The sequence below is a fragment of the Canis lupus genome, chromosome 24 (assembly GCF_003254725.2).
Source record: "Canis lupus dingo isolate Sandy chromosome 24, ASM325472v2, whole genome shotgun sequence".
Taxonomy (NCBI): domain Eukaryota; kingdom Metazoa; phylum Chordata; class Mammalia; order Carnivora; family Canidae; genus Canis; species Canis lupus.
Window position 1 is genome coordinate 15,337,533 of NC_064266.1, and position 12,868 is coordinate 15,350,400.

The window sequence follows — 12,868 nt, forward strand, 5'->3', positions numbered from 1 at the left end:
GGAGCACACTGTTTTTTTCAGCCAATTCCAAGGCAAGGCTAGAGAAGATTAGAACTAGGCCTCGCCAATCAGAGCGATCAGAGGGGACACAGAGTCCTACAAATTGACCTAAAAGACTTCTAGTAAAATAGTGAGGAGTGGTGGGTTCCCTGGCTGTACAGACATACCCATCGAACCCTTCCTTGGGCCTGATTTCGACACAGAGCACGGAAGCCCTGCCGCTGCGAGAGTTCACTCTGAGTGGCCTAATTTGACTTCATTCTGCTTGGGCTTCTGTCCAATTGGCAGATGTCCTTGTAGAAGCTGATCTTAGACACTTTCCCTTTCTAATTTTTTGGCACCGCTGCCTCTGTTGCATGGGATATCATCTCTGAAACTTTATCTTGGGTTTCCCAGGTTTTGCTTGTTTCAGAGCTTTGGTTTTTCTTAAATCTTTCTCCTAAATCACGAACCCCAAAGAGGGTCACATGAAATACTAAATCGTTGCTAATTCCTTTGGGACAAGTATCAATTATCAAGTGACCTGCTTGCAAACGTCCAACATTCTTTGCCTTTTCCCCACCTCCCTCCGAAATGAGTAGCTTCAGACGAAAGAATGCAAACACGAAGCAATCATCATGCATGTTGTACAAATGCACCATCCTCTCTTACAGGTTGGACTATAGAATAAAATGCCAGAGCTCTGATATTTATTGTCTGAAAGAGGTTTAACATTTGGAGAAATGTGTTCCAACACATACCTTTGGAAAGAAAAGCAAGCTGATCCAACAGAGAATAGGTGGTGGGCAGAAAACATGATGGGCACAATTTTGCTGTGTGTTGGGGCAAAGTTAGAAAACTGGGTCCTTCTGCATAAAGAGCTCCCAGATGAGGTAACAGTTAAATACAAATCAATTTCCAACTCTTCATGAGAGCCACTAGACATCAATTTTAAATATACATGACCACAATATTAATAATAAAGAAATCTTATGTTTTATTTTAATACTTTGGCCAGACCAACCCCTTTGAAGGGATCACTAGTTTAGGAAAGAGGAACAACAAACCATCATTCACTTTCCTGCAGGTTTATCATTTTCCTCATTATTTCTATTGGTCCTGCTTTATTTTTTTCTGAAAATTAAGGGGTAGGGGAGTGTTTCTATATTAGATCAGCAATGTCTGGTTCTTATCCAAATATTCCACCTAATAAGGACGTAAGTTCTCATGGATTGGACAACCACTCTGCAACATTCCTGAGAATTGAATAATATAATAATCTTGAAAGTCAGCAGAGTGGATTATCCACTTTTTTTTCTGGACTTGAACTTGTGACCTTAACAGTAGCACTGCAAAAAAGCAAATGTGCTAAGCACTTTGCCAGAGTAACCTTCCATGTAGACTTTTCATCTTAAATACACACAACTGAAAACAACTACAATTTTTGGAAAATTATGTACAAACCCAATAGTTCTTTTGATTACATATAAATACAAATTAGCTATCTTTCCTAAAAAGTGGTTATAATAAGTAAATAAATACAAAATAAATCTGACCATTATACTTCATGTGCTGGGGTTGAACCCATATAAAATGTACAACTAAATACATTTTAAAATCTTTAAGGAATAATTCTCTGATTAAAATATTTGTTTTCCCAACTTTTTTTGTAGATATAAATATATTTTCAAAATAACTGTGTTTTTCTTTTTTTTCTCCATTCCATTCCATAAATAAAGTCTTCATTGGGAAATATTAAAGTGTCAACTTGGTTTTTTTTTTTTGCTTTTTTCTAATATATATATTTATATATTAGAAATATATATATATACACACACACATATATATATATATATTTCATTTTGCTGTGCTAACGACACCCACAACCCTCCACAACCATGTCCTGATAGTTCTTTAATACAACCTTTTCGTTTTCATCAAGGTACAGCATGGAGATAGCACTGAGTTCTGTTGGTACACAGCACGCCTTGGGGATCTTAGAATTAACCGAGTTGACCAACGTCTGAACAATGGCGTGGTTAGTGGAGTTCAGGTGATCTGCCAGGGGAAAGGGGCATTCCCCATGGCAATAAAAGGCGTGGTACCCCGGGGGAGCTACGATCCAGTCATTCCACCCCACGTCACTGAAGTCCACGTACAAAGGGTGTCTCTTACAGCTGGACTTAAGGCGTTTGCGCTGTTTGTGTTTTGCTTGACGCTTTTCTCTTTTGTGGAGGGGGTGTCCTTTCCCATCGTGGCCAAACGTTACTAGCAGTGGCCTGATTTGTGACCAGCTGTGCTCGTCTTGGTGCAAAGACCTGCTAATCCTGACGTGTCTCTTGGAGACACCTTGATTCTCCTCCAAGTGGGTCACTTCCACCACAAATCCGTGGTTGGCAAGCCCCTGTGCCGTCCACCTCATCACAGCAGGGGTGACATCAAAGCTCTCCCACCTGCTTGCGTTCTGATTCACCAACCTGGTGTCCAAAAGTCTGGTCACGGGGAACTTCAAGTTGGCTGCTGCAGGTTTTATAATTTCATAAATATTAATTCGGTGATGGAAATTGCTATCGTTTTCCAAAGGTTCCTGCATCTGTTCCCGAAAAACCTGAAGTTCTGCTGAGGTGATAAACTCGTCAGTGGGGATAGAAGTTAAATTAAAGAAGAATCTCCGGGTTGTTTTCCCACTCATTTCTGGCAGTTCTTCCAAAGATTCTAATTTGACAAAAAAAAAAAGAAAGAAAGAAAATTAAAAAAAAAGTCATTCAGTAAAGTAATAATGACAATCTGAAGACATAGGAGAATTTGTAAACCTCATTTCAGTATCTGATTTAACCTATGTAAAAGTTTGCAACCAGAAAACAAAAACTTCTGCTCTGGATACAAAGGAAGCCTCCCTTTTCTGTACATTTATGTCAACATGCACACCATGAAGCAAAACTTCACAATTCATTGTTAGAGCTTTTCTTTTTTTCATCGTTACATTCTTAATCCAATACATGAATACTGCTTCCAGGTGGCTATAATAATGGGGGAAACAGTGAAGCATTTCTTTGGAATTCACAGACTTTAGGACAAAAAAAAAAAAAAAAAAGAAAAAAAAAGAAGCACTATAGTTAGTAAAGGTCTAATGAGTGAGGATTTGAGGAAATTATTGCATTTCTTAAAAAGAAAAAGGCTTTAATGTCAATCCCTTAAACAGTATTCTATAACATTACTCTGCAATTTAGATGATTTACAAATCTCGATATACAGATTTCAGTTTCCTAATTAAAGAGTCTGAAACTCAACATCAACGATGACATTTTGCAATGCACACCCTACTATTTTACTCCAAGTCCAGAGACAAAGGCATTTACAGGGATCGACTTCTTTGGAAGCGTAAGGGTGGTACTAAAGCATCGTAGTAATTAAGGCCAGACAATTTTAAGAGAAGGAACTTCTCAACTGTTGTCTGTTCTCTCACCTCTTTATGACCTCAAAAACCAAATCCCGTTTTAGGTACTATTGAAAGGAAAAAAAAAAAAAAAAAAAGACTCTCTTCTGTTTTTAATTCCTTTGTCCTTATAAAAGATAAACCATATTAAATACATACACCTACCAAGACATAAAACCAAAAAAATTATGAAAGTTTATAAAAATACCATTATGAGATTCATGACCTAAGGGATAATCCCATCCTACTACAGAATAAACATTCTAGTCTAGTATCATCATTTCAGAATAGCCATTCAAGTGGACTATGCATAAAAGCTCTGATTTAAGACTCCTGAATTTAAATTTTAAGGAGTACTGTTTTCCAAGCAAACAATAAAATATAACAGCACCTTGAATGCTTTAGTCTGCAAATCATCAAAGGTACGTATTATCATTAAATTGGCTATAAATAGCAATAGAATTTGAGACACTTGGATTTATTTTCATTGAGTTTTACCAACATCCTGTTCCTTTCATTGTCAAAAAACTTAACCTGCTTCATTCTGGATCCAACCTATGTACTTTATATTATCTGACAAAAAAAAAAAAAAATATATATATATATACATATATATATATATATATATATATATATGCTCATGGAATTTACATTTTTTTTTTGAGAGGATCGTATGGTTCTTGTTTCTTCTCTTGTTGATGTGGGAATTTACATTTGAATGTGAAAAGCATCCTTTGAAACCTTGACTCTCAAAGGTCATGAGCTTCTAGCATTGCCTCAACCTGGGAGCCTGCTATAAGTGCTGAATCTCAGGTCCCACCCCATGCCCACTGAATCAGAATCTGCATTTGAAGATTTAAGGTGTCTTAGATGTTTTGTGTGAAGATTGAAATTTAAGAAGCATCACATTGAAGCATTACTCCATAATTTGGTGTAAACCAAATATGAAATTTTGGTAAACTGTCACTCCGGAACTTGGCACTTCCACTTAGCTTGCCCTGATGAGTGGTGCTTTGAAGATGAAGTTTTCCACAAGTAGAACCTTTGAGTGAATGATCTGAAGTGATTCGCCTTTGCTAAGAGATCTACATTCTCTGAACAACCTATAGCTGCTTGATTTAGGGGAAATACAACCATAAAAGTAATCAAAACAGTTTCCATTTATGATAATGATAGCGTCAAACAGATTTTGTTAGCACGCAGAAGAACATTAGTGTTGGCCAAGGAATAAGAGCTGAGTCCATGGGGGCAGGGGCAGGGTGCAGCCAGGGACTCAGAACAGAAAGATCTAACAAAGGTCATCTATCTACTTGGGAAGTGGAGACTATCAGGCCAAGAAGTAAACCCTCCGTGGTCCCTTTATGCCTGCTAATCTACACCTGTTGGGAATATCTTTTGGGAACTACTCACACTCTAAACCTCATTCTAAGCTAATAGTACTTCAGGCACTATTTTTATATTTTATTTTTTGTTTAATTTAATTTCACTTAAATTCAATTAATAACATATACTATATTATCAGTTTTAGAGGTAGAGGTCAGTGATTCATCAGTTGCATAAAACACCCAGTGCTCATTCTATCTTGTGCCCTCCTTAATGCCCATCACCTAGTTACCCATCCCCACACCCCGCTCCCCCTTCCAGCAACCTTCAGTTTGTTTCCTATGCTTAAGAGTCTCTTATGGTTTGTCTCCCCTCTCTGATTTGGTCTTATTTTATTTTAAAAAATAACCCTCCAACTAATCAGAGCAGGGCTTTCCTCAGTAGCTCCAACAAGTAGCAAGGATAGTATTTAGCTACTTCTCTTTTTTCCTCCCCCTAATTCAGGGGCCCTGTTTCCACTGAAGGCATTCTTTTCACAGAGAAGCCAACACATACCAAAGAAAGAAGGAGTGTCATAAAAATCAGTAGCATCCCCCAGATGTAATGACATAAAGCTAGATCTGGCTTGAACTACTGATTTCTTAGTATACCTAAGAACATGCTCTTTTCTTTTAAAGAGTGTTGAGGACACGCAAATGATCCAGGGCATTTGTTGACTGCCTGTAGTAATAAGGTGCCCAGAGAAATCACAATTGCAACAAAAACTTCAGATCCTAAATCCATAAATGAAAAAGAAAGAAGTTATGAACACATACAGACACGAGCACACCCAGACACAAGGACACACACACACGCACACACAGCAAGAGGATGATAATGAACATTCAGCAAGACCAGCTTGAAAGACAGGTAAAATGGATAAAGATGGGTATAAAAGAGGCATGGAATAGAATAACCCTCCAGAAGATAAATGTAAGCCTGAAGTGAGTCATATAAAATTGCCGTTTGACTAGATTTGACATGTTAAAAAAACAACAATTTCATGCACTTCAAAATCTCACTGGAAGTTAAGTGGCAGGAAGGAGAATCACTTAGTAACTTTAGCAAAGGGAAGACACTCGCTATTAAACAATAAGTAACTTGAAGGCCTTTCTCTGACTTCCCAGCTGCACTAAGAACCTCTCTTTGTCCTTAATACAAATGATTCTGGTGATGCCCCTGTGGACTTACGTCAGAGAATAAGTCAGAACACTCCAAACCCAGGAAAAAATGGCTCAAGTTTGGGGCACCTACCACCACTTCCTCTGATCTGCAAGGAATGACTTTCTTCTTAAGGGTGGAAAAATCAAAACCTATTTGAAGTAAAATAAAGGGGGGGGAAAAAAAGCTGCAAATCACCGCACCACACCTGGGGATTCTGAAAATATACAGCATTCGCCTAAGTTGGCAATGTATGCTTTTTCAGAGGTTTACATAGTTATTAGTTCTCTGTAAATAACCGTGTTGAATAAGCTGAACTTGTCAAGGGATTTGGGTATTCCAGCCTATTTTAGACCTGGGTTCCTGAACCTCTAAGTTCTTATCCAAATAGAGAGCGAGCTATGGCTGTAGAAATGTGGGGAAGTAAAGAAAAATAAGACATTAGTGACATCTGACCTCTTGTCCAAAGAGAAGTTCTGACTTAATCATCTACCCCCTATCAATTATTCATCTACATCAAAATAATACAGAATATGAGGCTGAATTCCCTCAGCCCTCCTGTGTTCACTCTGGCCTCTTCTTCCCCAGACAAGTGTGTGAATGGGACAGAAGAAGAGAAAGAAGGCACCATGGTAATGCCTCTGGTGTGCTGAAGGCTTCTTGGTGCCACGTCTGGCATGAAGATCTCTATATGAATCATCTCACAACGAATCGATTAGAGAGAGACTCTTATTATCTCCATTTTGGAAATGAAATAGTTAGGGCTCAGAGAGGTTATGTGGCTTTCCTAAGGTCACCGGGCTAGTAAATGAAGACCAGAGCTGCGAACTTTACTGAAGTTTCCAAGTTTCTGACCATTAGGCACCACTACCTATCTGAGGGGAGGAGTCAAAAACTCAAGCAAATGTCAAAACCACTAGGGGCACGTTTATGTTTACTATAATAACCACAGGGTGAGTTCTTTTCCAACCAAAGACTGTATCACCCAAGTATGGTGGGGAGATGTAACTAAACATTAGGAGAATACAGCGGTAGGGCCCACTGGGACATGCAGATCTTGTCTGGAACTACTGTTAGTCTGCAGCTACCTTTTTGTCCTCAAGGATGGTGAATTTTAGCAAAAAAATGTGAATTATTGTTATGTTTTTAGAATTCTGCAACCCTCTTTGAACCAAAAGTGTCCATTAAGACAATAACCACAGAGCACCTGGGTGGCTCAGTGGTCGAGTGCCTGCCTTCGGCTTAGGTCATGATTCCAGGGTCCTGGGATTGAGTCCCACTGGACCTCCCAACTCCATTTCAGGGAGCCTGCTTCTCCCTCTGCCTGTGTCTCTGCCTCTCTCTCTCTCTCTCTCTCTCTCTGTCTCTCATGAATAAATAAAGTCTTTTAAAAAATAAATAAATACATAAGACAACTACCACTACCGAGCAGATGCCGTAGCCAACCAGTAAAACTGGATGTCACTGCCCTGAAATGAATGGAAAGTGCCTGAGAATAAGAAACAATATTTTCTAGAATATAAAATAATGGCTAGAGAATTAATATTACCAGGGAGAAAAAATATAAAATTAAAAGGTTACAAGGAAACAGTTTTTTATTTTTTTAAATAAAAAACAACAAAAGGCAACTGAAGGAACAGTACTGTCATCCTCAAGAACCCTGATCTGGCTTCTGCCCACCCTTAACTCCAACACCTTTGGAACGATCATGTGCCCGTTTACTGTCCTTTTACTACTTAGTGAAATACACAAAGGGCAAGTCTCAAAGAAGACAAGATAGCTCAATGAGAAGGGATTAAGGAAGGAGACAGAGGAACGGCCAAAAGAGTAGAGAACAGATAATATTAGTCCAAGAACAATCGTTGAGCATCAGAGCCTCGACCCCCAAAGACTTCCAAAGAGAATGCCTGTTTTACTTGCTGGGACCCTTCTCAGTGACACTGAACGACCCGGGGATACTAGGGAAGCACATCAAGTAAATACTGCTTTGGGGGGGTGCCTGTGTCCAAATCCTTTGCTTACACTGGGCATTTGTGATACAAGTTCTCTCTCCCAGGGCATCAGTTGCTTCTTGAACTCTCCCATTATACGGATATTTTCGTGGTAATTACATTTGTGGGAAAAGGGTTATTTTCTATTCAAAGGCTTTAGTCAGGGAGGCAAATAATTCCATTGTTCATTAAAACGAAGACTGTGTCCTTCAGAGTCTGGAGAGCAAACAGATGGTCCTTCTATATTCTACTCTGACAGGAGAACATAAAGGCTTTTTGCAGGGCCGGTGAAGTCAACCAATTTCAAGGTGTTTTTCAGTACAGCAAAGCACAGAACACTCCTTCCAGGAGGAGGAGTGATTTTTCTTTCCTCAGTGGCAGCTGCGAAAGGTCTATGTGCGGCCAAAGAACTTTTTAATGACTGGAGGAAGAAAACTGTTGGAGTACTTGGGTTCTCCTAAGGGACAAGTACTGTCCAGAAGACTAGACAAAGTTTAATAGGAGAAATGACAACTGATCATTCTGTTTCAGATCACCTACCATGCGGTCCCATTATCTTCACACAGTGGTTGATTATCTGATAACCATGGTATCTCTGGTCTTGTAATTTCACCAAATCACCCAGATTCCACCCACAAATGAAACCAACAACAGGTAATTCTTGGAATCAGGCCCTTAGTTCTCTACCAAACACATGCCCATTAAGGCTGCAGGAGCCAAGTTCTGGTCTTAAGCTAGCTGCCTTAATCACATGATTTATTAAAAGATTTTTAGTGCCATGCATGGCACAAGGATCTTTATAAAAAGCAAATCCTGGGTTACACAAAAATGAAACGGTCTTCAAAATATGCATGATGTGGCCTAAGAATGATATGCTAGTCATAACAAGAACAGAAATGGATGTGATGAAATTTGAGGCAAAAATTACATGGCTTTTTCTATCATCTAACTGCACTGAGATCTGACGTTACTGTAAGTTGACTTTAAGCAGGTTGATAATTTCTCTACTGCTCTGCACATAACTTTCATACTTTTAAAGTTATAAATTCTGACTTATAAACTCAAGCACGCTATTTAGGTTAAAATAACACACTCAAATAATTTGTAGCCTGTTTAGTTTTGATCAAGCCACTCCTAGAGGAAAGAGAAATACACAGACTCCACTGACGGGATCCTCATGCAGCTGAATGTTTTAGGTGTCAGACGACTTAAGTGTTCCTCCTTTAAGTTATGAGAGACACACAGTACCTTCCTAGCCTTTAAAATAATTAAGAGTGGTTCCAGGCTAAATTTCCAGGAGAGGTGGCTGAAATAGCTGCTCTTGCTACTTTTCTATCCAGAAAAATAATTCTTATCAGCATCAGCTGGGAATGATGAGCTGCATCTACTACAATCATTCCAAGATTATGTTGACAGAGCATATAGGAGTGAAAACATTTCTACATATGACAACAGACAACTTCTGCTTCTCAGCGAACGAATCCTGAAGGAGTAGAAGGATGCCTTCTGTGCTTTCTCATGGGAGCTCTACTGCAAAAAAGCACCTCACTTGGAAATGTGCTGGAAAATGATGGATTACGATCAATGGGTTATCAATCCCGTGTCCCTTCACAGTGTACAACTGCTTTGATGAAGAAGTACCTTTGGTTACGCCACCTGCCTTTAGGACTTCTTCCCAACACTAAGTGCTGTTCTCACAAGTGTAGTCACCCTTCACACTGACAGAAAATAGGTAGCTGTAACAGTTCTTATTTGTTTATGTTAGAGAATAGATTTCTGCCTGAAATTTACCACCTCGAAGCAAGGCAAGAAAATGGGAACTTTACTCCCGATTCCCCAATAATCTACAAGTGACTGCTCTGTGATACACAGCTTTGGAGATTTCTCTAGAACTTGATGAAACCCGTGCTCTATTTGGAATGCATTAAGCCAAAAGGGTATTTAAAAGTGTAGAAAAAGAACTAAAGTGGAACATAAAATTTTTGACTAATTGATCCAAGAACTTGGGTACAACAGATGTCAATAGCTTCTCTTGGACATTTCAAATCCACTAAATGCTGTTCTAATGAAACAAGCAGAAATAGCGTACCTTAGGAAAACCACATCCAGTATCATAAAAGAAAAAAAAAATCCACATTTCAATGCACATGGAGAAAAAAAAAAAAGAACCACCAGGCAGCTGCTGCAAAAGCTTTTATCTGAAGGCTTGCCTTGTCTCTAAGAGGGAGTTCATCTCAGATTTAAGCACAAAACAAGAAAGTCATTGTGGAAACAATAAGATTGATTGTGGGATTGATCTCTCACGGGGATTAGATAGGGATTCGAAATCTTCCAAACCAGGCCCAGATCAACTGTAAATTAGAAAGACTTTGGGGCCCCTGGCTTTGATTCTTCAATAGTATCTCTGAAAAGTCTGTCCTTGGCTGTGTCTAGCCTGAAACCCCAGCTGAAGCAGGAGAAACAGATTTACAGGGCAAAAGGGCTTCCAAACAGACATAAAGAGATCCCAATCTGCCCCCCTCCTTTTCATTCTTCCCCTATGAAATTCTTGCACATTTAGCTGACTAGGGGCATGCCTTTTGCCCTCATCTTCCCCATCACTTGATTTCTCTCCAGTTCCTGGAGGAGGAGTCGCTCTCCTGGCTGCAGGCCAGGAAAAGGGTGCAGATTGACCAAAGGGGAATCCCTGGCTCCCTCGCCACACAGGCAGCGCGGTAAAGCCAGGTTCGGTTCGGAAAGGTTCTTACAAAGGCAAGAACTGCCTTCCCAGGGATGCCAACAGTCGGCCCACAGTGGGGAGCTTCTGGAGGGGACTCTCCGCGCGCATCTCGGCCCCCACGCTCTGCTCCACGCCTCACCTTCGTGGTGGAAGCTGCGCACGGTGTTGGCCAGGCTGGCTGCCCTCTCCAGCCGGTGGTCCGGGGCCGGTGCGCCCGGCTGGCCCGAGTGCCGGCGGTACAGGTCCAGCATGTAGGGGGGCACCACGGCGTCCCTGCTGGGGGTGGGTCTCCGCTTCAGGCCGAACATGCTGAGCAGCCGCAACTCGAACTCGCTCAGGACTTCGTCCGAGGGCTGGGACGGGGAGCGGCCAGGAGATGCCGCGAACTTCCTCCGGCCCAGCTCCGTAATGAGACCGGCCGCGCCGCCCAGGAGGACCTGGGGAAGCAGCAACGCTAGAAGACAGCGGGTCCCGGCCACCATGGTCGACCTGCGGACAGGGCCGACGTGAGTCACCGAGTTCCCCGCCCAATCCTCTCCCCGCCCTCGCGTCCCGGGGCTCCCGCTCCGGCCGCTGCCTCCCCCTCCAGGGTGCCCACCTGGTGTGCAATACTCGCGGGGATACTTCAAAGGTCTTAAGCTCGAACGTTTGGGAGAATGGAAAGCCCCTAGTTCCTGAGCCTGAAGGCTCCCCCCCCTTCCAACTCACTCTCATCCATCCGGCACGATTTGCGCGCGCGCGCACACACACACACACACCCCACCAGCGTCAAGACTGTCACCTTTCTTCTGTGACACTCGCGCTGACAGCCCGTGCAGGGAACCTGGGGAAACCACCGCTTGGTCTGACACCTCCCGGATCGCTAAACAAACCCAAACACATTGCCCAGCGCTGGCTTGCATATAAACACGCACGGATGGTGCATGTGACTTCCTTACAGGCACCGTATAGAACTTCCTGATACACACATACACTCACACTCTCTCTCGCTCCCGCCCTCCCGCCCTCCCTCTGACTTCCAGACCCGGTAAACTCAGGGCCACAACTTCCGAAGCCACTTGCAACTTGTGGCCCACGCCTTTAACCTCAGAGGTGTCAGGACAGGCCACCCCAGCCCCGAACCCCCCGCCCCATGCAGTCCAGACACACATACATATTCCTCCAGTTACATAAATAATACCTATTCGGTCACGTGTCACCAGAAGGTGGCATTTAAGTTCTGCCCCCCTCGCATTCCTGGCAACAAACAGGGAGAACCCCAACTTCTAGTATTTTCCTAAATGGGACTTGGCTCTGAGTAGAGAGCAGGTCTCCCTGAGAAACTTGAAGAAGGGAGAGAAGATGGCCATGGCAGGGCGCAAAGGTTGGCGACTAACGGGTGAAATCCAGAGGCCACCCTCTAGATTGGGCTTCTTCGAGGTTTTTTTTTTTTTTTTTTTTTTTAATCATCTAAGTGTTAACAGCCCTAATAAAATACTGAGAAGAGAGAAGGGAGGAGGGGCGGAAGAGCGCGAGCCGGGAGGGCCAGGCTCGCCGGGGCGGTCTGGTGGGGGCATCGCCGCAGGGGCTCGGCAGCACGTGGACCCGGAGGGGGTCTGTTTACGTCCGCCCGGCCCGGCCCGGCCCCAGGAGCCGCTCGCCCTCGGCGGCCGCCCGCGCCCCGCGCCCCGCGCCCCGCCCCTACCCCTACCCCGTACCCCCACCCCAGCCCGGGGCCCTCGTCCCCTACCTTTAGGAGACCGCCGACCGTCTAAGAAGCACGCGGGGGCACGTCCATTGAAAGAGCCTCCACATGGAAAAAGCTCTGGTCCAAGGACCTGGCGCAGGGACCCGGTTCCCTCGGGCCGCCGCCGCCGCCGCCGCCGCCGCCTCCTCCCGCCGCCGGGCACCGCGGCCCCGGGTCTGGCCCCGCGGAGCAGTGGGGCGGCGCGGGCGCGGGGTCCGGGCGCGGGGTCCGGGCGCGGGGTCCGGGCGGCGAGGCCGGCTCCGCAGGGGCCAAGGCACCGGCGCGAAGCGGGAGCGCAAGCTATTCTCCCTGCAAGTTCAACAAGTCTCCAGCCAAGTGCTGACACACAACAACAGCGAGCAGGGGGAGGAGGACGGGGCAGGCGAGGGAAGGGACAGGGCAGAAGCCGGTGCGTCGTCGTCCTCAGGCACCGGCGCCCGCGGGACGCGGGGCCCGGCGCGGGGGCCGAGGGTCGGGCGCTCCCTCCGCGCTAG

General features: G+C 43.8%; 1 protein-coding gene across 3 annotated transcripts; it reads right to left on the reverse strand.

Annotated features, from left to right (window-relative positions):
* Nucleotides 1-667: 667 nt before the first annotated feature.
* Nucleotides 668-12,524, reverse strand: BMP2 (bone morphogenetic protein 2). 3 transcript variants are annotated; one of them, XM_025469342.3, is made up of 3 exons: nucleotides 12,378-12,524; nucleotides 10,788-11,137; nucleotides 668-2,694 (listed from the first exon to the last, which is right to left on the reverse strand). In XM_025469342.3, the coding sequence occupies exons 2-3, from the start codon at nucleotides 11,128-11,130 to the stop codon at nucleotides 1,850-1,852; spliced, it is 1,188 nt and encodes a 395-aa protein (XP_025325127.1). In that variant the 5' UTR covers nucleotides 11,131-11,137; nucleotides 12,378-12,524; the 3' UTR covers nucleotides 668-1,849. The 3 variants fall into 3 exon arrangements, with proteins under 3 accessions (XP_025325127.1, XP_035561706.1, XP_048956332.1); XM_035705813.2 differs by lacking the exon at nucleotides 12,378-12,524 and adding an exon at nucleotides 11,430-11,609; XM_049100375.1 differs by lacking the exon at nucleotides 12,378-12,524 and adding an exon at nucleotides 11,247-11,390.
* Nucleotides 12,525-12,868: the final 344 nt, after the last annotated feature.

Excerpts from the sequence above, each read along its gene's own strand:
- BMP2 (XM_049100375.1), bottom strand. The coding sequence starts at position 11,362 with ATGAGAGTGAGTTGGAAGGGGGGGGAGCCTTCAGGCTCAGGAACTAGG. Across the intron at positions 11,138-11,246 it reads CCGCGAGTATTGCACACCAG|GTCGACCATGGTGGCCGGGA; the intron begins GTGGGCACCCTG and ends CCCTGTCCGCAG. Across the intron at positions 2,695-10,787 it reads GCGCAGCTTCCACCACGAAG|AATCTTTGGAAGAACTGCCA; the intron begins GTGAGGCGTGGA and ends TTGTCAAATTAG.